The sequence below is a fragment of the Callorhinchus milii genome, unplaced genomic scaffold (genome assembly GCF_018977255.1).
Source record: "Callorhinchus milii isolate IMCB2004 unplaced genomic scaffold, IMCB_Cmil_1.0 Scaffold4, whole genome shotgun sequence".
NCBI lineage: Eukaryota > Metazoa > Chordata > Chondrichthyes > Chimaeriformes > Callorhinchidae > Callorhinchus > Callorhinchus milii.
This window is the reverse complement of record NW_024704745.1, coordinates 13,654,228-13,667,171: the sequence shown is the minus strand read 5'-3', so window position 1 is coordinate 13,667,171 and position 12,944 is coordinate 13,654,228. Positions and strand designations below refer to the sequence as shown.

At 37.1% G+C, this 12,944-nt stretch overlaps 1 protein-coding gene across 4 annotated transcripts in view; it reads right to left on the bottom strand.

Moving 5' to 3' along the window:
* Nucleotides 1–12,944, bottom strand: part of stxbp5l (syntaxin binding protein 5L) — a 191,449-nt gene that overhangs the window by 1,555 nt on the left and 176,950 nt on the right. For all 4 annotated transcript variants that reach the window (XM_007908718.2, XM_042334522.1, XM_042334520.1 and 1 more), the window contains 4 exons: nucleotides 4,503–4,739; nucleotides 3,504–3,867; nucleotides 2,001–2,166; nucleotides 675–786 (listed from right to left, as the gene is read on the bottom strand). In XM_007908718.2, the coding sequence (XP_007906909.2) occupies nucleotides 675–786; nucleotides 2,001–2,166; nucleotides 3,504–3,867; nucleotides 4,503–4,739 (879 nt within the window). The remainder of the gene's footprint in view (nucleotides 1–674; nucleotides 787–2,000; nucleotides 2,167–3,503; nucleotides 3,868–4,502; nucleotides 4,740–12,944) is intronic.

Below are 12,944 nucleotides of genomic sequence, written 5' to 3'. Positions count from 1 at the left end.
AGAGAACTTCTCCCATTCTCGGATCCTCGCAGTTATAAAGTTGGTGTCCTGAAATGCGTCATAGGAACGCTGGTCTAACTACACATGAAGTGTAAATATATGTGACCCATTGAATTATATTTTATTGTTTGGAAGTAGTGATTAATTTCACTGACATGTTTAACTTACCATGTAGATGACCACGGGTACAAATGTGGTTCCTAACGCCATGTAGATTCAGAGGGCCTTTTCCTTTACATTCATTGGCTGCAAGAGGGAAGTGCCCTATAAAGAACCATGTGCCCCCTACAAGTGGGAGTTTATTTTCCCACATCTTTCCAGTGGTGGTAATAATAATACTTGCATTTGATATAGCACTGATCACATCGTGATGTCCCAAAGTGCTTCACAGAGTATACTGTAAAGTGGACTGACTGTATATTTGTGGTAGACTAAGTCTCTGGGCGGGAGGAAGGGTATCACTTAATACTGCTGGCTGGAACAAGCAGTATAGAAAACTGGCTTTATTCCCACACAGATAGCATCACTAATTCTAACACCAATAATATAATAGATTAACATTTAATGAAATGGAAAATCAGTGCTGGTACGTCACCAAATGTGTGCTATAAAGAAACATTGAAATTATGTGATACCCTCTGTATAATCTCTGAATATGTTAAGGGGTAACTTACAAAGCTCTTCTCTATCAAATGTTTGTCCACTTCCTCCAAACAGCCCTTTTAAAAAGCCTCTGTTTTGAGCCTCTGGTGTTTCAACAGGGTTAAACAGATCTCCAAGCATTTCCTGAAAAAAATCAATGCATCAAAGGGCAAATCAATAACCTCCAAACTCATCAACAGCAAACTGAAACAAAAGAAAATAAAGGCATCTAAGTAGTGAGACATTTGGTTATGTCATCACACTTGCCTTAGAATGTGTCACAGTACATTATAGTTACACTGAAGCAAGAAGTCATAAAATGATCAAATCTACTGGAATTGCTTAATTATACGCTGGAAGCTTAGTTGAATAGATCCACTGAGTGCACTCCAGTTAATGGCTGGATACAGCAGTGCGATAGTGGCTGATCAAAATTGTACATTCTATATAGAGCTACAAACAGTACAAATCCAGTTGTTCTAGCCAAATGGCACCAGTAAACTGCAGCTGCAAGTACAGTAACAGCAGGATCTAAACTGATTTAGCCTGCAGCAATCATTGCAATGTGAAGTAGAAGGGACAATTATATACCCCATTTTATTTTACTGGATTTAATGCAGAGAACTGCAGGCGTCAGAGCTGACAATGGTGATGTCAGGAATATGTGATGAGTAGTGTATGCAAGTGGCAAGTTTCATTTCTTGCAACTGCTTTAAAAATCTATCACCATCCCTTTCGGCATGCTGAGTAGTTTAATTTAAAGGTGAAATGAAAATTTGTCACACTTTATAAATCTGGGTGCAGTGGTGCTGTCCCTAGGTAGTGCTGCCCTTAAACAGTTGGAGCAAAGCCAGGAGCAATTCCATCTTGAAAGCAACATGGAAATTGCTGAAATTGGCTATACAAGGATTTGGAAGAAAAATACCAAATATATTCAAATTCAATTTCTTGAGAAAGCCATTGCATTAAATCAAATCACAAAATAATTCCTTTAATATTTTATTTTCTCAGATAAATGTATCATTTTCTATTGCTGTGGTTGGTAATAAAACTCATGAATGACCCCATTGTTGCTGGTTTAAGATAACAATAAGCTGTAATCACAAAACTGCATTGAATCATTTTACATTATTATATCTTGAGATCCTAAACACCAGTGAAACATTGTTTACCATACTTTTAATTTTTAAGTCTGGGTAAATAATTCTTACACAATGAACTAAATATTCTACCAAACGATGGAGCGCTTTCAATTTTCCTTTGTCAGAAAGGTTTGCTCACTCTTCTCTTCTCATTCTGTAAGTTATAGTGCTATCCACAACACACTAATGCTAAAACATCTCAGATCAAAGCCTCACCTGAATGTTTTCACACATTTCCTGGCTGTAAGTAATCCGCTGGATTTCCGTGGGGGAACTCAGATAGAGAGCCTGTCCACCATTTGTAAAGCAGAAGGTCCGTGCTATTCTCATGTCAGTTAAAGGCAAGTAGTTTACATCCAGCAATGGTCGAAGACTTGGTAAGCTATAGTTCAACAAAATGCACAGATTGCTGAGAATACCAACAGAAGATAATCACATCCAAAGTGATAAATAATAAAGAAAATTAATTAGATTGATTGGGCTCAGCACATTTATTTGGATAGGAGCTGAGTCATACAGATCAGGAAGGTCGCAGATCCAATCCTAGGTCTGCATTAGTTACCCAACCTCAACTGAGCTGTAGGATGGAGAGCTACAGTTATAATAATGATGCTTCCATTTGATATAGCGCCTTATCACATCTTCGAGTCATCTCAAAGCCCTTCACAGAATACACTGTAAAGGAAATTGACTATTTTTTGTGGGCGAAACGCGGCAGCCAATTGCTCACAGCAGTGTTCCACAAACAGTCTTGGATTGAGTGACCAATTTATTATTATTAATTTATTTATTATTACCAAGCTTTCAACATGGGTGTAAGTACTGGGATTGTTTTTTGCAGTGGAAAGAAGCTGTTTCTATTAAACACAAATTGTGGAGTCCTGTAGCTCAGTTGTTAAGAGCACTCGCCTTGCAAGCCAGAGACCTGGGTTTGATTCCGGCAGGGCGAAACATTGGGCAAGTTTCCTTACACCACATGCCTAATAATAATCCCTCAAGAAAAAACAAAAAAACACAACAATAAAATTGGTCACTTTAATCCACGACTGTTTGTGGGACACTGTTGTGCGCAATTGGCTGCGTGTTTTACCCACAAATACACAGTCAATTCACTTTACAGTCTATTCTGTGAAGCGCTTTGAGACGTCTAGAAGACGTAAAAAGCGCTATATCAAATGCAAGGATTATTATTATTATTATTAATTGGACAACACTCATCATTAAAGTATACCCACTAAGAATGGGTGAGGCACACTGCCACCTTAGGAACTGAACATCAGTATAGTTCAATAGCTTCAGCCGAGGAAAGTTCAAGGGGGTAAGGGGTAAAGACCAAAAAAGAAATCCAAATAAAATGAAAAGCAATAAAAACAGGGAAATTTCCAGTGCATTAGAACTCCAATGTACAGCACTAATGGACTGGTAAATATGGTTTGTCATCTGTGTCCTGCACATTCTTCTCAACCAGACACTGCGGCAGAATGGAGACAAGGAGCTTCTCCCCAAGTACATTGGAAAGGAAACTGTGGGTGTACTGCTCGGCTGGCTAAAGAAAGATGCAGGCGAACAAGTTGCAGGAGCCTCTCCCTTCCTACTATACAGTCTGGGCAGGCAGAAAAAAGTGGCAGCTGAGACATTTATGTCACAAGAAAATGTAAACATCATAACTTTTCTGTTATTATGAAATAGACCATACTACTTATTGTACAACAAAGTTACCTTAGGGTCATAATATGTCCGTTAGCGCAAAAGCAGGCTAGGCAGAGGCTGCTGGACATCGTTACAACGTCCGCTCGTAACACAAACGATGTCTCTGTGATATTGTGCACATACAAGCAGCTGTGAGAAGGCAGGGAGTAAAGTTTGGCCTGTTTCTCGGTGCAGAACAGCACATATTGGTGGTCTCCCACGTCTTGAGAGGAAGGTGGTGAAATTGTTATGAGCTTCCTTTTCCGTGCTTTCTCTTCTTTATCTTCACTGATGTTCGGATCCCGCCAGACCTCATATGGGGACCTTAGTAAACTACCCAGAGAGTCCAAGCAAGAGAATGTTTGCAAGGCTCCTTTCAACATAAACACTGTTCCTGAAGAAAGGAAAAACAACTAGAAGTAGTAAATAATAATAATGATTGCATTTGATATTGCGCCTTATCACGTCGTCGAGGCTTCTCAAAGAGCTTTACAAAAATATTGTAAAGTGGATTGACTGTGCATTTTATGGGCAAAACGCAGCAGTCAATTGCACACAGCAGTGGCCCACAAACATAAATACATTTAGTACAAATGTGCTCCAATGACTAGTGGCGACCATTACCTATATTGTATTTATTAAGATTCAATCGTATCTGAAATAAAATGTCTTACATTTGCTACCATCCTGTTATTTTCTACAGTTCAAACACTGGCAGGGTTCAGCTGTCCTTTGATACCTAACCTTGAATTGCAGCAATTTGGTGATTGAAGCCGTATGGACGATGGACAGTGAGGATTCCTTTAACATCAATGCTATTCAACAAAGTGACCAAGATCTCTTATGTTTCATGAATTCTGAGTGTTAGTGTGAATGTTCTAAAATCGTAGGATTAAAAATGTCAAATGCGATATTATCAATAATTAGTATCACTACATTTTTCGCCATATTTTTCAACTAAACACATTTTGAAATAAACAATTGACATGAGACATTTTATCAGGAAAATACGAAGAAAAAAAATCTTACCACTAGGAAAGACCATGACGGGCTCTGTTTGTCTCAGTTCCTCAAGAGGTAAGTTCAAAGAGATGACCAGGACCATGCCCAAACTGGTGCCAACCCATAGGCATGGTGAGAGGCTGCAGTCCATCTTCTGGCTGAAGGATTCCATGAAGTACAAAGCAGTGATAGCTTCCTTTGATTCCTTGTCAATGCTGGAGACACTGGAACTCCGGGAACGGCTGAAGGAGTTTTCCCTACTTTCTGCATAAATCCAGGGGATGAAACGGCAATGAAATAAAGAAACAGTTAAAAGCTAGCAAATAAAATTATTCTAAACGTTCAAATAAGTTAGTGCTGTTATACAAACATACTAAACATGTGACTGTGTATATTGTATGTGAGTGTGTGAAAGGGAAGGAGGTAATGAAGAATGGTTCAAAAATTGTATATATTATATATATTACATCTCAAATCTGTGGCATTCCTTTTCTTACAAAGTTTTCTTTAAACCTAAGGATACAAGAATTATAGAGCTAAGAATGTGGAGCAGTTAAGATGATGTAAGCAATGCACTTACCAAAACTAACAAGGGACTTGATTCAGTTTGCTTCCACTTTGAAAGAACACTCAATAGGCTTACACGGGTCAAAAATGATTCAGTCATAATGATCCCAGAGTGATTTGTCTTTCCATGATAGCAGATACTATCGTGGCAGAGCCCTTTGCTGCAGTACTTTGAAATCTAACACTTAAACTACTCAAACCCAAACCAGATTTGAGTCCAGGTAGCATATAGATAATTTCCCAGGAATACTCCTTTCCATTGAATATCTCCTTGATATCTATTCATGACCATACCCCACCACATAGTACAAGGTTGTCTGGATCACAGACTTCTCAACAACTATCATCAGCATCAACTGGTATTCATTACTGGTTGGCACAATTCAGGCAAGATGTGCAGAATCTCAATTTTTTCCTTCAGAGAATGGAATACCTCACTTCTGAATAAATCTGTACCCAATCGCTTAAAGATATTCACAAAACTGAGGTCAGCAAATTAAAATGACAGACAACCTCGGGATTTGAACTCAACTTTCGGGATGGGTGATAAATGCACAGAACAAAACTGCATTATTATTTATAATCATGCAGTATAAATCTGCAGATGCTGCAGGAGACATCAAGGTAAATCAAGGCTCATCAAACTATTGTGTACTCCAACTCACTCCTTTCGAGAACCTCAGCCACTTGATTCCTTGCCTCCCTCTGTTTTGCCTTCTGCTTACAAACCAGTCTTTTAAACCCAAGCTCAACATCACCTATATCTTATTGGCCAGGATACAAGTCGTACGTGCCGCCCCAACTTGGGGGAACCTACTACAAAAAAATAATCGTGTTCGGTGTTCCTGTGAGTCAGTATCTATTAGGATATCTTTAAAGAAATGTCACAAATTGAACTACTGCATTTGGAGCAAAGTGACTACACTTTGCATGTGAAAATTAGCCAAACTAAATTCCTCCGATAGCCACAGAATACTACAAAAGCAAATGGATCCGTAGGCTACTACGGTATCTGAATATTGCTAAACACAGCCTGTTTGAATATCTGAAATCCGATAGAAAGCATGCATTAAGTCTGATTACAGTAACAAAGGCGCGTATAGATTTTTTATTATACCACAACAAAGACAACAGACGTGTTCCTGTAACAGGGATGCTTCATTAGAGATCGTTTTTTATTTTACCGAATTTCTGGCATGTCGATTCCTCAACTAGTGTTCTCTTTTTCCATATATAACTAGTTTGTCAACTCCACGAGATTCCATGTGTTGCAATATAAAGAAAACTCAGCTCAGGATTTGGGTAATACTGGCAACATCCCTGGTTGCCTATCACATGTAGGCCAGAATGGGTAAGAAAGACCAATTTCCTCCCCTGAAGGACAAAAATGGTTGTTTTTTGTAAAAACAAAAATGAAGTCTTTTTTTGTGGTGTTAATTACTAATTTTTTGGAATATAAGTTGTACAGGATTTGAATCCCATGATCTTTGGGATACTAGTCCAGTAACACTATCACTAACTACTGTCCCCACAATGGGCGAAATGCCTGTTACTTTTCCTTCTCCCAGGAGGTATTGTACTTCTTTTGGAGTTTTAGCCCAACAAAACTATCTCAATAGTCTGTCACATTTGGGTGGCAGCTGGCAAAGAAACAACTGCAAGGCTAAAGGGTTTCAAACTAATTTTAGACTATCAATTAAATGAATTCCATACTGCATCCAAACAGTAAATTACACTGATTTAAATACGTAGTCATATTTGACCTGTGTTTTTCTTATTGTGCACTCTGTTTTGTTTGTTCATTCTAAAAATAAGCTGTAAATAGTGAATCGCATAAACAATATGGCAACAGAGATTCTAACTGCTGCTCAAATGCAACTCCAACGTAGCACAGCCAGCAGTGAGTTCCAAGTGGTACATTAGCATTTGTTACTAGCTGAGATCCTGTAAAGATGTCAGATTTGAATGGGCCAGAAAACGTCGACAATTCAAGCATTTGAGTCTGCAATTTGTAGTATTTGTGAAGAGTCAAACATTATAATAATCCTTGCATTTGGTATAATGCATTATTCAATTGGAGAACAAACAATGCGAGAAATACAATATGATTTTGGATTTCCCCCTCAAAAAAATTACACTTTTTTTATGAATCAAAGTAGTAAACACAAAAACATACTTCTGCAACAGAAAGGTAAGTCTCCAATAACCCAATGGCTTCAGACCCAGCTTTCATGGTTTTAAATCGATATAAATAGGAACTGTTTAATCAGATTTTAGCTGACCACGAGATAGCAGGTCACAAAAATGTTGTTAAGGAGAGAGGTATTAATGATCTTGTTTTTTTCCTGTTGAGAAGGCTGGTCATGGAACACAAATGATGGTGCTGCAGAGAAATCAACAGCCTGGACTTACCTGCCCTTTCAAGTAAAGGTTGTCATATGCAATGCAAAAAGCACCAGAAATATGGGATGAAAAAGAGATGTTAAAAAAATAAATTTGCCAGTGCCTTATTTCTTAAAGTGAATCTTCCCCACATCTGATAGGTACTTTATTAAACTAAATTCTAACATTTGAAGATAAACATAATCTTAAAATTACCTTAAAATATGCTTAAGAAACTGTTAATCCTTGTATTTCAATATTAACTTGATAAAACAACGTGAGGACCTGGTTGAGATTCAATCTGAAATAGTGTTGAGTGGCATATTCCAATGGTCTAGTGGGTGGGTGGGGGGGGGGGGGGGGGGGTAAGTGGGTGGAAAAGATAGAAGATATAAATGTCCCAATTTTCTTTTCTCCCATAACAGGCCTTGTAGCCTCAAGGTTAATGTACCTGTATCCTCTGCTGGTTTAGATAGTAGTTGTATTTTCGATGGACAGAGTTGCTAAGTTTATAAATTCACTAAGTATTTGTGTGTTATTTTGATGGGGAGGGGGGGAGGAGATGCTCGTGCTACAATAGGAGGTATCTAAATCAAAAATACGAGCTGAAATGTGGAGGACAGAAAGATGAGGAATGCCTAGTGGAGTACAGTGGAGATCAATCCACGACTGTTGTAGGACACTGCTGTGTGCAAGTGGCTGCCAGTTTTGCCCACAAAATACAGTCAATACACTTCACAGTATATTCTGTGGAGCGCTTTGAGAGGTCTCAAATATGTGATAAGGAGCTATATCAAATACAAGGAATATTATTATTATAGGTGATATCATTTGTTTCTCATTGCTTGGAAAAGTTTCAGTTCATAAATGGATTAACAATACTGGACTTAAATTCTACACCCGAGGCTTACATTTGAAACGGTGACTAAAAGCTTAATCCTCTAGTCTACTGAGAAGGAGTGGAGCACCATAAAGATGACAATGAATTAAGTTTCCAACACTTAGGTTTTAATAAGGAGCTAGACCAATAGTTTGCTGTTTTGCTCAGAGGTTTACTTTAAGGGATAAGACCGTACATCACTTACGGATACAGCTGAGTCTTACCTTTTTCACTCCATGAATATGAGGAAGAATGGTGTTCATCGTGAGAGAAAATACTGATGCCATGCAATTGCTGAAGCATTGCCCGTCTTGAACTGTGGCCTACTGTCCCAAAAGGCATGCAAAAGGGACATTCATTATATAGCAATCAGTCATAACTAAAACACCTACAAACATTCGCTGGCATACAAATTCAATACCATACAATTAAGAGATGAATGCAGGCACCTTAGGGAGATGCAGTCTGTAATGCACTCGGCTGATTAAAATGCACCATTGGAGTCTTTTGGGGACACATCACAGCCTCTTAAAGGTATTCCCATGATGCATTTTAATGTAGCACAGCTTTAGTTAAACATGCATTTATGCCTATCTCCAAATCCCATAATGATAAGCAAACCTTAAATTATAGAATTGTTTTATTTTTAAAGCACCAAACTGCTACCAGTACCGATACTATGAATAATAAAAAGCAAGGTTTTAGCTTTTTTCTTCCTTAGCAAAATTTGTTAATTTGGTTCTTTCATTTTAGCGAATAAGATAGGAAAGCATGTTCGAAGGTTGCTTAATCGTAACATTTTCAAAAAAATTATATTTAGATTTTTGGTAAATTTATTAAAGCTCCAACATTTTCCTTTGTCATATTTTAAGAGGGATTTAATACAAAGTGGATCCAAACTACATCTAAAAGTGGATCTGAACTGCATCCTTCGCAGCCAATGCTAGAATTCTAGAATTTGTCCTAACTACCTGGTGATATTCCAGAGAATCCCAAATAAAAGATTAATTTTGGAAATTAAACCCAATCTCTCCACTTTCTGAAGGTAAATGTTGAAAACAACAGACTGAAATCCCAAATTTAAAAAAGTATTGAAAATTGTGATAAACTTATGTAGTGCTGCCTAATATAAAGCAGACCCTAATATGGATTTAGTTTTACATTGTAAATGGTTGTTAAGTTCAAGCGATTGTTTATACCTTGGAGACTATCACAATTGTAACATAATTTTTCACCACAATAATCTATATTTTGGGTTTAAAAAACAAAATTCCTCTTGGAGGGCATGATTAATCTAAATTATTTCTCCAATGAAAGTATTTTTGTGTAAAAACAAGTTCAGACCTGCAGCAAGAGAAATCACAGTTGATCTCTAGTCTAGACTACAACAGGACCGAAGTAGAATTGATAGATGGTTAGCTCTAAATGGAAGATTAGACTTGAAGGAATTGCATTAGCAAACACAAACGCTGGTCCAGCCAAGTAGTTTTATCAAGAGACACTTGATTCGTTGTGCTCCAGTGATTAGAACATTTCATATCGCCCACCGTAATCATGATAAAGTGACCTATCTGGAGGCAGGCATAAATCAAAGTTATCTCTGTAAACATTTAGAGTGTACAGTTGCTTCCTCTCACTATACATCGTTGTTCTGATGATCATGTGCATGGCAGTCAAGAAGCACACAGAGTTTTTTTTTAAAAAGAGAACTCCGGACACCACATGAAATCTGGAATAAATTTCTAAAAAAAGATGAAAGGCAAGGAAGTGGTTTTGCTATTAAGATTTAAATTGGGGTTTTACTGAATCAATGCAATTGGCAGGAACCGGGAGAAAAATAAACATGGATGTCCTCATACAACATAAATGCAAATAATTATTTGGTGCTAGTCCCAGTTTCTGTGAAGGACAGACAACCCTTTAATTTACTTTTTACTTCCAGACAGAGAGATGATCCAAGATTGGAATGTGGAGTCAAATTAATGAATATGATTAAATTTCAAACAGATCTTAAAGATAATCAAAAGGACAATCTAACCATTAGCAGAATTTCTGTGTCAAATTACAAATCTTTGTCTATATGGTTAATAATGATCACAATTCTATCCGATGACATTTTTAAGTCTAGGAGCAGGTTTTCTTACGGCTATTAAATATAAATTTACAACACTTTTGTTCCACTTCATTCACCATAGTCATTAGTCGACAGGTTTATGATGCATGGCTCTCTTAAAAATATGCACGATACTACTGTGACATTTAAATTAGGTTTCAAGAATGTACACCTATATCTGAAACTAACGTGTTGGTCTGCTATCAAATCACTCCATTTTAATTGACTATTTACTGAGATGTTACAATGAACATTCCAGAGGTTTTCTACACTGAATTAGCAAATAATGGAAAACACTAACCCCAAATTTCATTTTGACCTTAAACTCACTTTCAGATTAAGCTTTTTCTCAGATATTAATGCCTGTTCTGTTGGGTAATATGATTATTTCGATTAAATGAGCTGCTAATGATTTATATTGTTGAGCCTTGCTCCTGGCTGTTGCCATGTTAGGTATTTGCTCAATTCAGGTGTCTTTCTCCCTTCATAATTACATTTCAAAATAGTTGGTGACAGGCTGCAGGTCTCAACCTTCTTATAGCAAATTCCTCAAAGTGTCAGTGTTAATAGTATCTGTAAAATCTGGTATCAGTCTAGCAACAATAAAATATCTACACTATACTGGTACATGCAAATGCAATTCATTCAAATACATTTGATTTGACAATTGGTTTGGCAAAATTAAGCAAAATCTGTATATCACTTGCTAAGAGTGACAGAATTTCACATAGACAAGGACAACAGACTCAACAATAGGCAATGCTTCAGCAACACAGAGGTTTGAAGGGACAGCCACATGAGGAACACACAATCAGGGAAGACACCTTAAAGAGACACCAACCCTTCCTCCACTGTTTTATGAGAAAATTGTTACTCACACTAGTGTGTAATATAATACATATTGTCCTGTCTTACCTGTTTTAAAGTCTTTGTTGGTAACTATCACAAATTGCAGAACATTTTCTGCAATTGCTGTACTTTTCCTCAATGGATTTAACAACCAATTTTTTGTAATATTCATCAAATGCAGTAGATGTAAATGATTTTGATTAGGGCAAAAAATGAATTTGATATTTTTGTTCATTTGTGCAGATCTTAGTAGGAATTTATATTTGGAACGAACTGAGTTGGAACCCTACTTTATTATGTTTAATTTCAACAGAATAAATAGTGTCAGAAAGCAAGTACTGTATTGCAACACCAGCTCATCCAACAACACAACCAAGAAATGCCAAAACTGTCAGAATTGCTGCTAGTAAATTGGCTTGTCTAGGACATGAAGCAATAAGAATGGAGATGTGAAGCAAACAGATTTAAAATTCTTATTCATTACATTTTGTATGGGTTTACAGGTCTAGAAGCTGACAATATCAGAGCTTGTCGGAAGACAAGCTGCTTTATACTTTGCTCTTTGACATTAAACTACAGGTAAAACCACTGTAGCAGCTATCTATGTGAAACAATAATTTCAGTGGTAGTATTATTAATTTTGATTGGTTGATTGGACATTAACATTATATTTTATATCAGCCAGACTTCAGAAGGATATTATAGAAATGGAGAGCATGTAGCATAGAATTAATAGATTGACAAGGATATGAGACAATCTACGCATAATCAGATGCTTCATGACTTTGGACTTCTTCTCCTGGAACACAGGAAATCAAGAGGAGATGCCTAAAGGAGGTCGAAGATTCTGAAGAGGCATGACAAGATAAATAGGGGAAAACTATTTCCTTTGGTTGATAAGTGACAAGTGGGCATTTTTCAAGAGTGTTAGCAAAAGAAGCAAGATACGTTAGAAGATTGTTTTTTCACTCAGAGGGTTGTTAGGATTTGGAATTCATTACAGCAAGTGGCTATTGAGGCTGGATCAACAGAAGTGCTCAAAATGAAACTGGATTAGCACTTGAACAGTAAAAATATTAATGGATGTAGGGAAGTGGAAATTGGGATTAATAAAGGCAGCAGCAGCACTGATACAATGGGCCAAATAACTTTCTTCTAACTGAAAATGTCTATGTTTTTACGACTGAAATCTAAATAATTTTAATTACTATCCCCCTGGCTGCTGCTTGATCATAGAACTTCTCCCCAACTTTTCTTTACCTTTAGGACTTGACTGTTCAGTCAAGTCTACATGCACTTACCCAGTCCAGTTCACCGCTGGTCCTCCTTAGAGATCAGAATAAGTTTGTATTTCATCTTTTCCACATAAAAAAAACCTTCTCTTTTAAAGAAGCTGGATACATTACTATAAACCCATTACTGGAAATAACATTTGCAATGGTTTTCAAATTATGAAACAATAACTGGGATAATGACTCTTTAAAACAGTAAGCAACAAATTGTGAACACTTCCATCACCACCTTGTGTTCTCAGTACTTATAATGCACAACATCCAAGGGATGAGCTTAATACATATAACTGCAGTGAACATAGGATGACAAAAACCTGGGCAATAACCCACTGAGTTGGACCCCCAATCCAGATGGGTTTCCTCTCTGAATAACTACTCACACTAAC